The sequence below is a fragment of the Ranitomeya variabilis genome, chromosome 8 (genome assembly GCF_051348905.1).
Source record: "Ranitomeya variabilis isolate aRanVar5 chromosome 8, aRanVar5.hap1, whole genome shotgun sequence".
In the NCBI taxonomy this organism is placed as follows: domain Eukaryota; kingdom Metazoa; phylum Chordata; class Amphibia; order Anura; family Dendrobatidae; genus Ranitomeya; species Ranitomeya variabilis.
Window position 1 is genome coordinate 69,848,487 of NC_135239.1, and position 13,724 is coordinate 69,862,210.

The 13,724-nt window shown below is 41.5% G+C and overlaps 1 protein-coding gene across 2 annotated transcripts in view; it reads right to left on the reverse strand.

Annotated features, from left to right (window-relative positions):
• The window catches only part of LMX1A (LIM homeobox transcription factor 1 alpha), a 191,514-nt gene that overhangs the window by 36,372 nt on the left and 141,418 nt on the right, over positions 1-13,724 (reverse strand). For both annotated transcript variants that reach the window (XM_077278323.1, XM_077278324.1), the window contains exon 4: positions 6,013-6,245. In XM_077278323.1, coding sequence (XP_077134438.1) covers positions 6,013-6,245 — 233 coding nt within the window. The remainder of the gene's footprint in view (positions 1-6,012; positions 6,246-13,724) is intronic.

Consider the following 13,724-nt stretch of genomic DNA (forward strand, 5'->3'; position numbering starts at 1 on the left):
TCCCCTATATGACATTTTTTGCTTATTTATTTATTTTTTTTAAATCTTTTATGATCTAATAAAAATAAACTATTGTCATGGATCTCTTTTTTACCCGATCCTTATTTTGGGTTTGAGTCCTTGTTATTGGTTCAAGAATTTGGAAGTGCCATTTAAAATAATACTGGATATTAATGTTTAATCTATTTTAGCATGGCAGCAGACTGTCCTTTATAGCCGATCTCCAGTAAGAACAGTATTTCTGTAGGTCGATATTACAAACGCCAAGCCAAGAGGATAGACTGAGAAAGAGCAAACATGAGCACACAGGGGGATTGGCCAATATGCTGGGACCCTAATATCGCCCAGCTTGTCACCACCTGCTACAAAACATCATAGTTGTGTGGAATAAAAGGAGACAGCTCATAAGACCGATGCAAATTCAACAAGCCGAGACTTAATTTTAATTAGTGAGATCCCCGCAATCTCAAGTGTCACTGGCGTTAGAAGGGCTACTTAATTAAGCCTTAACCCTCTTCTCTTAGTCCTGCCTGAGAAATAGGAAACATATTGTGCTTGGCGACCTTTGTATGAGTTGGTCTTGGATGGCTCTAGACAATTGTAAGGTCCATATTGTACCAGAGGTGTTTCTCATTGTATGAGATGACGGGTAAAAAGGACATTGCAGATAATAAAGCTGCACTCATCAGTCTCTTTCTTGCCTATTGAATCACTACTTCTTTGGTGTGAGGGAATTAGATGGAGCGGTAGAGTTTGGGCACTTAATTGGAAATGTGGATGGTTTTTGAGTTGGTTCTGTTTACATAGGATTGAGTGCCTGAGTCGACAGAGGCTGTAATTGAAGTACGAGCTTTGGAGATTAGCTTCAGCATATGGGATCTGCAGCTCAGCTCTGTGCCTTTCTACATTTTCCAATAAAATTGGGTTTAACTTATGCTTTCCCTCTCTCACCCTCTTGTCTATAGAAAACCCTTTGAAAGATAGACATTAGGAAAAAAAGCAAGGCAGGGGGATATAAAGAAAGACCAATCTTGCAGAATGACGATGCCAGTGGATAGACAAGTCTCAGACACCAACTCCCTCTTATCTGCTATGTATGAATAATACTTTATTTAAAAAAATAAATAGAACTAATTAATATCCGTGCACTATTTCAATGTATTCTGGTATAAACAAGCAAAAAAGTTACAGTGGCATTTTAAAAATCGGGCACCTCTGGTCAAAACATTTCCTTTGTATTTTAGGAAAACTATATTTATATTTTCATATTTTACATTTTAAAAAATAGAAAAAGGAAAATGGGCAGATGCAAAAGTTTGAGGATGGCTAGTACCTAGTAGCACCCCCTTTTGAAAGAATGACAGATTGTAAACACTTTTTGTAGCCAGCCACAAGTCTTTCAATTCTTGTTTGACGGATTTTCATCCATTCTTCCTTGGAAAATTCTTCCTGATCTGTGAGATTCCTGGGTTTCTTGCATGCATTGCTATTTTGAGGTCTAGATACAGATTTTTAATGATCAGGGGACCGTGAGGGCCATTGTAAAATTTGAGCTTGCGCCTTTTGAGGTAATCTATTGTGAATTTTGATGTGTGTTTAGGATCATTATCCATTTGTGGAAGCCATCCTCTTCACCTTTTTTACAGATGGCTTTATGATTTCATCAAGAATTTGTTGAAATTTCATTGAATCCATTCTTCCCTCTACCCGTGAAAAGTTCCCCTTGCTATTGGCTGCAACACAACCCCAAAGCATGATTGATCCACCCCCATGCTTAATGGTTGGCAAGATGTTATTTTCCTGAAGTTCTGTGCCCTTTTTTCTCAACACATACCTTTGATCATTGTGGCCAAAGAGTTCTATTTTAACCTCATCAGTCCAAAGGACTTGGTTCAAAAATGCATCAGGCTTGTTTGGATGTTCTTTTCCTTACTTCTGGTGCTAAATTTTATGGTGAGAACCCTGGAGAGGTTTTCTTCTAATGACTCTTCCATGTAGGCAATATTTGTGCAGGTGTCTCTGAACAGTAGAACAATGTACCACAACTACAGAGCCTGTTAAATCTTTCTGAAGGTCTTTTGCAGTTAAGTGGGGGTTCTGATTTGCCTCTCTCGCAATCCTATGAGCAGCTCTCACTGAAAAATTGCTTGGTCTTCCAGACCTTATCTTGACTTCCTCTGTTACTGTTAACTGCCATTTATTAATTGCATTTTGAACTGAGGAAAGGGCAACTTGAAAACACTTTTAGATCTTCCTATAGCCTTCTCCTACTTCCTGGGCCTCCATCATTTTCATTTTCGGAGTGCTAGGCAGCTGCTTAGAAGAACCTATGACTGCTGCTTTTTGGAACAAGGTTAGAGGAGGCTGGGTTTTTGTAAAGCTGGGAAATTTTCAGCACCTGGCCTTTCCTAATGATGATAGTGAACAAGCCAAGTCTGAAACCTTGGTCAAAGTTAACTGAGCACACAAATCTCCAAGGATGCCCAAACTTTTGTATCAGTCCATTTTCCTTTTTGTAATTTTTAAAATGTAAAAAATAACAATATATATATTTTACTAAAATAGAAAGGAATTGTGTCATCTCTAACCTTAGCCCTTTTAGAGATAATTTAATCTTCAACTTGCTTAACGGTTCACATTAACAGCAATTTTGACCAGGAGGTGCCCAAACTTTTACATGTCACAGTAGTCTTTACAGACAAAAGGCAATGTGCCTTATAATGCAGCGATTGCTAGGTAAAGTAAAAATTGAATACTATAAAAACTCTTTGAGATCTTCACCCCAAATCACACAGAAAAGTGGTTTTATTGGGGGTGTTCTGACTAAAGAAGATGGCAAGGTTGTGTGGCACCCCAGGGTCCTGGTCATCACAGTAGCATTGCTTTCCCCACGGGGAGAGTGATGTTACGTTTGGAGGCAAGAAGGGATAACTGTTGCCAGTTAAACACAAGCATGCAACACATTCACACTCATGGCCACCAGGGGGAGCTTTTTATCCTATTTACTAGGTGACTCCCCATATATAAGGTAGTTTTTGGAGGGAAAGTTAGACAGTTCTTGCCAGGAAACAGACTGGATCAGTCTGAGGCAGAAGAGGGTTTACGGAGCTGTGTAGCCACAGTGCAGCAGTTCCTGGAAAGAGACTTACAGAACGCCGAATACATTGCAGTGAGCGTGTAGTAGAGCAAAGCACAGGAGAGGATACCAGTGGGAGACCAGCCCTGAGCAGGCTGCCTCCTTCTGAGACACAGATACCGGTAGACGGAACACCGAGGTTGTAATGCCCTCTACGTCTTACAACAGAGACCAGCAGGACAGCTGAATGTCACATTACCTGTCCACCTTAATACCCAGGAGACACGGTGACACATTTAGAGCCCGGGGCGTGCTAGACTCCCTATAAACAGACTCAAATCACCAGTCATATGGGTTATGTCCTATCCTATACGGGGGACAGAGAGAGAGAGAGAACATCTGTGAGGACCTTATCTGAAGCCATAGGCAGTAAGGGACTACAACACCACGGCACTAGAGGAAGGCTTTGATTTCCACCTGGACAAGGGGACTCCTAACTTGCCTCCAAGCCGGCTGGACCCTGCCTGCCCTGTGATCTGGTGCCCTGGACTGTGGCTGCCTGAAGTCTTCAGTAAACAAGGTAAAGAGACTGCAAACCTGTGTCCTCGTTCCTTACTGCGCCATTCACCACCTTCCATCTACACACCAGGAGCCCTGGGGATATACTTTACCTGTGGGATGTTATACCATCTAGCGGCCATAACATCACCCCAGAGGACCCCTAAAGCAGCGTCGGTCCCCACTGATCGAATACCACAGGTGACGTCACGAACATAAACTTTATTCCCTTTTTAAGACCTTTCCCCTTTTACATGGGCACCCAGGGCCACGGACCCGGTCGCCACCATGACATCCTCCTATGAAACACCGGACCCAGTACCAAGTACCCCACGGCCCAGGCGGGGCGACCCAGTTGCATAAGATATGGTGGAAGTAAGAATCTGACACTGAAAATATGGTTTGGTACAGGAAAGAATTTGCAGAATGGGCAAAACAAAAATTGGAACATGACCCTCAGTTTACACAGAACGTTATGTTCAGTGATGAGGCAAACCTTTGGGGTGGGCCATTTATATGGATACACCTAAATAACATGGGAATGGTGACCGTTTTCTTGCATAGGGAGTCTTGCATTGAAATCTGCTGCAATGACCCGGACACTGCCTTCACCAGACATCAACACAATTTCTATCTGCGACATGTCAATGGCTGTAAACAAAGAGAAACTTGGAAATAACTCATGAAATAATAAAGTTACGTTAAAACCAAGCACACTATTGTTTTTCTTGTGAAATTCTCAATAAGTTTGATGTGTCACATGACCCTATTCCCATTGTAAAAAATAAAGTTGGATCCAAAATGGCTGACTTTAAAATGGCCCCCATGGTCACCACCCATCTTAAAAAGTTTTTCCCCTTCCATATACTAATGTGCCACAAACAGGAAGTTGATATCACCAACCATTCCCATTTTATTTAGGTGTATCCATATACATGGCCCACCCTGTATAAAAGAAACGCGTCACCACCATTTTTTCATATACAGAGAAAAATAAGCAGCTCTTCCTCTGGCAGCAAAATACTTGGCAAATTTAATGTGTATGGTCACGTACTTTCCCTCACTCCTAGGAATGAGCAGCTTCATAGACATTGATGGTCAGAAAGGATCAAATCTAGTAACATAGACAGAAGCAATATAAGCTCTAATGAAGTGATTGTAAACATTTTGAAGATTGCTTTATAAATGCAGTCAATATAAAGTATAGTTTCATTTTGTAAATGTAAATACAAATTAAAGGGCCACTGTCACCCCCCCCCCAGCCGTTATAAACTAAAAGAGCCACCTTATGCAGCAGTAATGCTGCAGTCTAACAAGGTGGCTCTTTTAGTTTTTGATTAATTTATTAGCTCAATAAAGCGTTTTATAAATTGGCCACACATACCAGATATTATACCTGGAGGCGGTCCGAAGCGTCCTGTATGAATCCCCCAACTGCCGTCACTCTTCTCTTCAGGGGCGATGGTACCCGCCCCCTTCGCGTTGTTGCTTCTTAAATCCAGGGCCTGCGCTGTGCGTGCCTGGGGCAGGCGCAGTCTTCATTATCAGTAGCAGCTCAGATGCAGGGTGCCTGACTGCGCAGGTGCGGGCAGTGCGGCCGCCCTGTTCCTGAATCCCCGCCCCGCACTGTGTTATTCATTATGCACAGTGCGGGGCTGGGGTTCCTGGGCATGCGCACTGCGCTTGTCAGACGCTCCCCCGGTCCCCCACCTTCCAGCGTTGTTCTTTGTGGCTGTTCCAAACGTCGGCAATGAAACCTGTATATTCCGGCAATGCTGGAAGGCGGGGGACCGGGGGAGCGTCTGACAAGCGCAGTGCGCATGCCCAGGAACCCCAGCCCCGCACTGTGCATAATGAATAACACAGTGCAGGGTGGGGATTCAGTAACAGGGCGGCCGCACTGCCCGCACAGGCGCAGTCAGGCACCCGGCATTCGAGCTGTGACTGACAAAGAACACTGTGCAGGCCCCAGGCAGGCACGCACAGTGCAGGCGCCGGATTTTAGAAGCAACAACGCGAAGGGGGCGGGTACCATCGGCCCTGAAGAGAAGAGTGACGGCAGTTGGGGGATTCATACAGGACGCTTCGGACCGCCTCCAGGTATAATATCTGGTATTTGTGGCCAATTTATAAAACGCTTTATTGAGCTAATAAATGAATAAAAAACTAAAAGAGCCACCTTGTTAGACTGCAGCATTACTGCTGCACAAGGTGGCTCTTTTAGTTTATAACGGCTGGAGGGGGTGACAGTGGCCCTTTAATGTGTAATTATTAGGGAAATTGTTACTTTTGGATCCTTTTATTTCCAGTATTAATGCAAATGATTACAATGCATGAGATAATTAATTTGGTCAGCCTCATTAATGTCTGTTAGGTACCTGAGTCAGATGCAGCTGGACTGACAATGCTGAGTAGATCCCGTTCTCTCTCGTAGTCTCTCTTGCAAAGAAGTTGGCCGTCCTTGAGCACAAACTCATCACCTTTTTGTAGTTGTCTTTCACATACACAGCAACAGAAGCATCCCAAATGGTAGACACTCTTCTGAGCCCTCATAACAAACTCACTAGGTGTTATGGTGTCATGGCAGGATCCACATTTTACTGCAAAAAGCCTGGAGGACAAAAAAAAAAGATATTCACAATTTATTCTTGGAAGGCAATAACATTGTAAAATAACTCAGCTGCAGCTTTCTAATGTTATCGTCATTCCACAAATATAATTGGATGTCTCGCTGTGACAGTTAAGTATGGCAGAGGGGTCTCATACTGTCCCTGTAACTGGGACACTAACTATCCCCGTCCCAGCAGCACAGCTTGTGCTGCTGTGATACCATAATTTCCCACGGGATCAATAAAGTGTATCGTATTGTATCGTATCGTATCGTAAAAGAGGGCATAGCTCCTGGCCCTTTAAGTGATGAATGGGAGTCCAGGGCCAGCACTGATCAAAACTTCTGACATATATCAATGACAAGTAGAAACAGAATTATTAATGCTATATATATATATATATATATATATATATATATACACTCACCGGCCACTTTATTAGGTACACCATGCTAGTAACGGGTTGGACCCCCTTTTGCCTTCAGAACTGCCTCAATTCTTCGTGGCATAGATTCAACAAGGTGCTGGAAGCATTCCTCAGAGATTTTGGTCCATATTGACATGATGGCATCACACAGTTGCCGCAGATTTGTCGGCTGCACATCCCAAAGATGCTCCATACAAGGCAGGATGGATCCATGCTTTCATGTTGTTTACGCCAAATTCTGACCCTACCATCCGAATGTCGCAGCAGAAATCGAGACTCATCAGACCAAGCAACGTTTTTCCAATCTTCTACTGTCCAATTTCGATGAGCTTGTACAAATTGTAGCCTCAGTTTCCTGTTCTTAGCTGAAAGGAGTGGTACCCGGTGTGGTCTTCTGCTGCTGTAGCCCATCTGCCTCAAAGTTCGACGCACTGTGCGTTCAGAGATGCTCTTAGGCCTACCTTGGTTGTAACGGGTGGCGATTTGAGTCACTGTTGCCTTTCTATCAGCTCGAACCAGTCTGCCCATTCTCCTCTGACCTCTGGCATCAACAAGGCATTTCCGCCCACAGAACTGCCGCTCACTGGATTTTTTTTCTTTTTCGGACCATTCTCTGTAAACCCTAGAGATGGTTGTGCGTGAAAATCCCAGTAGATCATCAGTTTCTGAAATACTCAGACCAGCCCTTCTGGCACCAACAACCATGCCACGTTCAAAGGCACTCAAATCACCTTTCTTCCCCATACTGATGCTCGGTTTGAACTGCAGGAGATTGTCTTGACCATGTCTACATGCCTAAATGCACTGAGTTGCCGCCATGTGATTGGCTGATTAGAAATTAAGTGTTAACAAGAAGTTGGACAGGTGTACCTAATAAAGTGGCCGGTGAGTGTATATATACAGTACAGACCAAAAGTTTGGACACACCTTCTCATTTAAAGATTTTTCTGTATTTTCATGACTATGAAAATTGTACATTCACACTGAAGGCATCAAAACTATGAATTAACACATGTGGAATTATATACGTAACAAAAAAGTGTGAAACAACTGAAATTATGTCTTATATTCTAGGTTCTTCAAAGAAGCCACCTTTTGCTTTGATGACTGCTCTGCACACTCTTGGCATTCTCTTGATGACCTTCAAGAGGTAGTCACCAGGAATGGTTTTCACTTCACAGGTGTGCCCTGTTGGATTTAATAAGTGGGATTTCTTGCCTTATAAATGGTGTTGGGACCATCAGTTGTGTTGGGCAGAAGTCTGGTGGATACACAGCTGATAGTCCTACTGAATAGACTGTTAGAATTTGTATTATGGCAAGAAAAAAGCAGCTAAGTAAAGAAAAACGAGTAGCCATCATTACTTTAAGAAATGAAGGTCAGTCAGTCCAAAAAGTTGGGCAAACTTTGAAAGTGTCCCCAAGTGCAGTGGCAAAAACCATCAAGCGCTACAAAGAAACTGTCTCACATGAGGACCGCCCCAGGAAAGGAAGACCAAGACTCACCTCTGCTTCTGAGGATAAGTTTATCCGAGTCACCAGCCTCAGAAACCGCAGGTTAACAGCAGCTCAGATTAGAGACCAGGTCAATGCCACACAGAGTTCTAGCAGCAGACCCATCTCTACAACAACTGTTAATAGGAGACTTTGTGCAGCAGGCCTTCATGGTAAAATAGCTGCTAGGAAACCACTGCTAAGGACAGGCAACAAGCAGAAGAGACTTGTTTGGGCTAAAGAACACAAGGAATGGACATTAGACCAGTGGAAATCTGTGCTTTGGTCTGATGAGTCCAAATTTGAGATCTTTGGTTCCAACCACCGTGTCTTTGTGCGACGCAGAAAAGGTGAACGGATGGACTCTACATGCCTGGTTCCCACCGTGAAGCATGGTGGAGGAGGTGTGATGGTGTGGGGGTGCTTTGCTGGTGACACTGTTGGAGATTTACTCAAAATTGAAGGTATACTGAACCAGCATGGCTACCACAGCATCTTGCAGCGGCAAGCTATTCCATCCGGTTTGCGTTTAGTTGGGCCATCATTTATTTTTCAACAGGACAATGACCCTAAACACACCTCCAGGCTGTGTAAGGACAATTTGACCAATAAGGAGAGTGATGGGGTGCTACGCCAGATGACCTGGCCTCCACAGTCACCTGCCTGAACCCAATCGAGATGGTTTGGGGTGAGCTGGACCGCAGAGTGAAGGCAAAAGGGCCAACAAGTGCTAAGCATCTCTGGGAACTCCTTCAAGATTGTTGGAAGACCATTCCCGGTGACTACCTCTTGAAGCTTATCAAGAGAATGCCAAGAGTGTGCAAAGCAGTCATCAAAGCAAAAGGTGGCTACTTTGAAGAACCTAGAATATAAGACATAATTTCAGTTGTTTCACACTTTTTTGTTAAGTATATAATTCCACATGTGTTAATTCATAGTTTTGATGCCTTCAGTGTGAATGTACAATTATCATAGTCATGAAAATACAGAAAAATCTTTAAATGAGGTGTGTCCAAACTTTTGGTCTGTACTGCATATATATATACAGTATACACACGTGGAATACTACATACTGTATATATATATAGTTTTACACATGTGTAGTCACTGTAAACTGTATTATCACACCAAATTTGCATGATACAGACATATTATAGTATATATATATATATATATATATATATATATATATATATATTTATTATGGTATATATATATACATACACACAGTATATGTATATTTTATGTATATATACTTATATAAAATTATATATACATGTACTGTATATATATATATGTGTATATACAGTACATGTATATATAATTTTATATAAGTATATATACATAAAGTATAAATATACTGTGTGTATGTATATATATACCATTATAAATATATACAGTATATATATATATACTATAATATGTCTATATCATGCAAATTTGGTGTAATAATACAGTTTACAGTGACTACACATGTGTAAAACTAGATATATATACAGTATGTAGTATTCCACATGTGCAGTCACTCTAAACGATATTATCACACTAAACCAGTGAATATAAACCCTGCCACTAAAATTCTGATGTGAAAATAAATCTATAAAATGTCTAATTTTAATTGAAAGAAAAGGCTATTCTGTTTTCCGCGCTGGCCAATTTCACCTTCCGCCCTCTCCCAAGTCAATGGTTGGGGGTGTTGTAGGGACTGTGTACAGAGTTCATTAATAGCTCAGAACAGAGTTAATCTTCTTAAATCCAGCAATAACATGGCTGTAGATAACAAGGCCTGTGACTTCAAGCTGCAAAACCACACACACGTCCCACAAGTGAACCTTTACAAAGTCTGATCCGGTCCAGCTGTTTCATCAGAAGGACAGCGAATTATACGTTAGTTATTTATTCAAACACTTTATCCCAAGGCCGCGCCGTGCAAAATATACACAGCCCCCCTGTCTGTTCTGTCTGAGGATACAGGAGGAACTCAGGGAGACTGATACGGCTCTTGCTGTAATATTTAAGAAAGTGAAGAGAACAGGAACCTAATTACTGAGAAGTTCCTAAATTCTGCACTTTCTGCATTTTTTTTATTTGATGCACAGTAGAGTGTAATTGCTTCAAATTTATTGTCTAATATTCAAGGATGTTATTCCTTAATATCCTGCTTGAAATATTCATATAAAAAGATCAACAGGAGTTCTTAAATTTTAAGGAAATTTGGGCTAGCAGAAATCACCCATAAATGATGAAGAAATTGGTGTCTGCTAAATAAAGTGCAGGAAAAAGAAGCAACGTTCTACTGAAAATGAAGCTTCGGATTGCACTTGAACTAATGTTATTCAATGGGGCCGTGCAGATAAGCAATTTTTTTTCACTGACCAAATCTGTGTATTGAAAACACCACAGCATACATGATTTTATTGCGAAAAATGGATGAGACAAGAAAAAAAAAGTCAGATGCCATACGGAGCCACAGAACAGCAGCAGATTTTTATGGACACATTGCAATTTTGTAGCATAAGAAACTGTATATTGTCATGTAAATTATTAATGACTGCTGAGTAAAAGAACGGATTGTATACTAATGACAAGTAGAAAAAAAAATAGTCCCATTTTTCTGAATGAAAACAGGCCCCATTTTTCATACTGTTGTTTGACCCTGACCTTATAATTAATGAGAATTGATAACCAAACAAACAGCAATTTTCACCAGCCAACAACTATGCTGGTGATGTAAAATTGTGATGAGCGTATATGCTTGGATAAGGTGCTATCTGACCATGCTCAGGTGATAACCAAGTATCTTCAGCGTGCTCGAATAATATGTTCGAGTCCCGGCGGCTGCATGTCTCGCGGATATTCGACAGCCGCAACACATGAAAGGATTACCTAGCAAATAGGCAATTCCTGCATGTGTTGCAGCTGTCAAACAGCCCAACGCTGTCGAACAGTCCAACACTCCTTCATTCACAACATCACTTCAATCTTTCCCTGTGCAAAAGAATTGCAGGATGTTATGGCCAGTAAAGTTCCCGTGATTCTGCCATATTCGCCCTTTTACTAAACTCCGCTACTGGCAGAATCATTGCACTCTACTATGGCTACGATTAAGTGGTCCCCTGATGGGGGCTAAAAAAAATTGAAATAAATCCGCCCCCCCCCCCCCCCCCCAAAGAACAGCATAGAAAATTAATACAAATGTCAGAATTGCTGTTATTATGAAAAAAAAAGTGTAAAGCTGTGTTTCCATGTACAGGAGCACTGCTTTTTTTTTCTACTACATTTTCTTTCAGATATCTGTATCAAGGTATACAAGAACAACCTGCTCTCATTATTGTGTTTTCGTTGGATTTTTTATGTGCTTTCCCCTTTTAATAATGCAGATTTGACATATTGTTTTTTAAACCATTCTTAGAGCACAAATGCTGATATTTTGCACTTAAAACAGTCAGTTGTCTTTTTACGTGCGTTTTTACTTTCACCTATAGAAGCCTGTAAGGAAAAAACACACCAGACAACGAGAAAGAATTCATGAAATTTCATCCACTTTGCATTAATTGTTAAACGCAGCAGATTTTCTGCACAGAAATTCACAGAAGAATTGTAGCATTTGCCATATGTGGGAACATGCATTTAAAAAAGTAATCAAGCTCAATAAATAATCCCAAATGATACCTATAATAAATACAGCCTGCCCCAAATAAAACAAATCCTCATATAGCTTGATCTACAAAAAAATATAATAACTTTTTTAAAGTTTTATTTGCTATTTTTTTAAAGATGAAAACATAACAATTTAAATTTATTAAGCGCAATGAAAGTGAGAAAATCAAAACATGGTCACAGTGGGAAGGGGTTAATTTTGGCAAATCAACTCCAAAGTGGAATGATCTTTAGTTGTTTCTGCACAGTGTCTGCATAATATTTGTATAGTTCACTAAAGATTAAAATCTCATGAAATTTGAACCCAAATTTAGGGAACACATAACTGGTTTTATTGGTAATCCTTCGAGTCAGATCTTTAGCCGTTGCTTTTTTTGTTTGAAACCACGTTCATTCTGTACTTATAAAATATTTACCACTGACCCAGGTCATCGACTTGTGTGATAAGCTGATAACTCAAGGAGTATTGTCATGTAGCACTTCTTTATACTGGGAAACTACAAAGTCAAGAACAAAAATGAAGAAGGATGAGAGAGGTAATGATTCCTGAGAGTTGTGGAGCTATAAAGTTTTTGAAGATTTTGTAAAATTTAAGAAAAATATATAGATTGAAATGTAATGAAATTAAAACCCTTGCAGCTATATTTCAATTAAAGAAATTACCAAAATGAAGCAATCTTATAGGGACATCAGAAGATTAATGAAGACAAATGAAAGGGTTTTCATAGAAAGGCAACCTCTTTTTTTAAGTGACACACACAGAAATCAGCTGAATGCTACACGCTCAACTTTACGTCACATCTAGGCAAACATTTTGCCAGCTATGGAATTATCTTCCTAATGCAACAAATTTAAGCTTGAACAACTCGAGGTATAAGATGAACCATTATAGAAAAACACAAGATCCACAACGCTATTGATCTTTCCTGAAGATAGGAAATTCTAGAGGACACCCTTAACAGGGATCACGGCCCACTTCTTTATTTCAACGCGACCTCATGGGGTAGTTTATTGAGACAAAATGGGTCAATCTTAAAGAGCAAAACTTTTTTAAAGCTGTCGATCAAACCCAAAGATAGGACATTCCCGAGGATATTCTAAGCAAAAGATACCCTTCTATGTTGTCCCCATCCCTTTATAAGGATGTGTGGCGCCCCCACTGCCACAGGGCCGAGGGGTACCCGGTACCGGGGCTCTGAGTCTCTGCTTCTGGGGTTGTCACGGCGGCTAGGCCCCGGTCCGTGACCCTGCCGTGGGGCGCACAGTGAATGATCGGTGTGGATAGTGGTGGTGGTGCGGTGCAGTAAATAACGAGGACACCAGGTTGCAGTCTCTTTACCTTTTTACTGGAGATCTCTGAGTCCTCAGTCCAGAATATGGTTCACCAGGCTGCGCAAGTCCGGCCGATCCAATGGCACCTACAGAGTTCACTTCACAGGTGGAAATCGGTGCCTTCCTTCTTAGCGCTATGTGTTGTAGTCCTTCCCTGCTGTGCTTACGGAAAGTACCCCACAACTGTTGTGTCTGTTTCTCGTGTTCCCTCACAACTCGATTAAATGATGTTCTTCTAATCCTCCGTCCCTCCCTGATGTTACGGTTGGAACGGCACCCTTTTGTCGGATAGGCCTGGAGTTCTTCCGGGACCCTAGAGACGCCCTTCTCCCGCAATTGCCTCCTAAGACTTCATAGGTGATTTAGGTGAGACAGCCCGCCTGAGACTGACTGTCCTGCCGCTGTTTAGAGTATTGCTTGAAGCTGGTTATTGTAATACTCCCTCGGCGTTCCGGCCACCGGTAGTGCGCCTCAGTAGGATGTTGCTCCGGTCTTACAGCACGACCCCTACTGGTATTCTCCTATCGCTTGATCTCGTTTCTCACTCAGCACAATCTATCTCGCTTCTA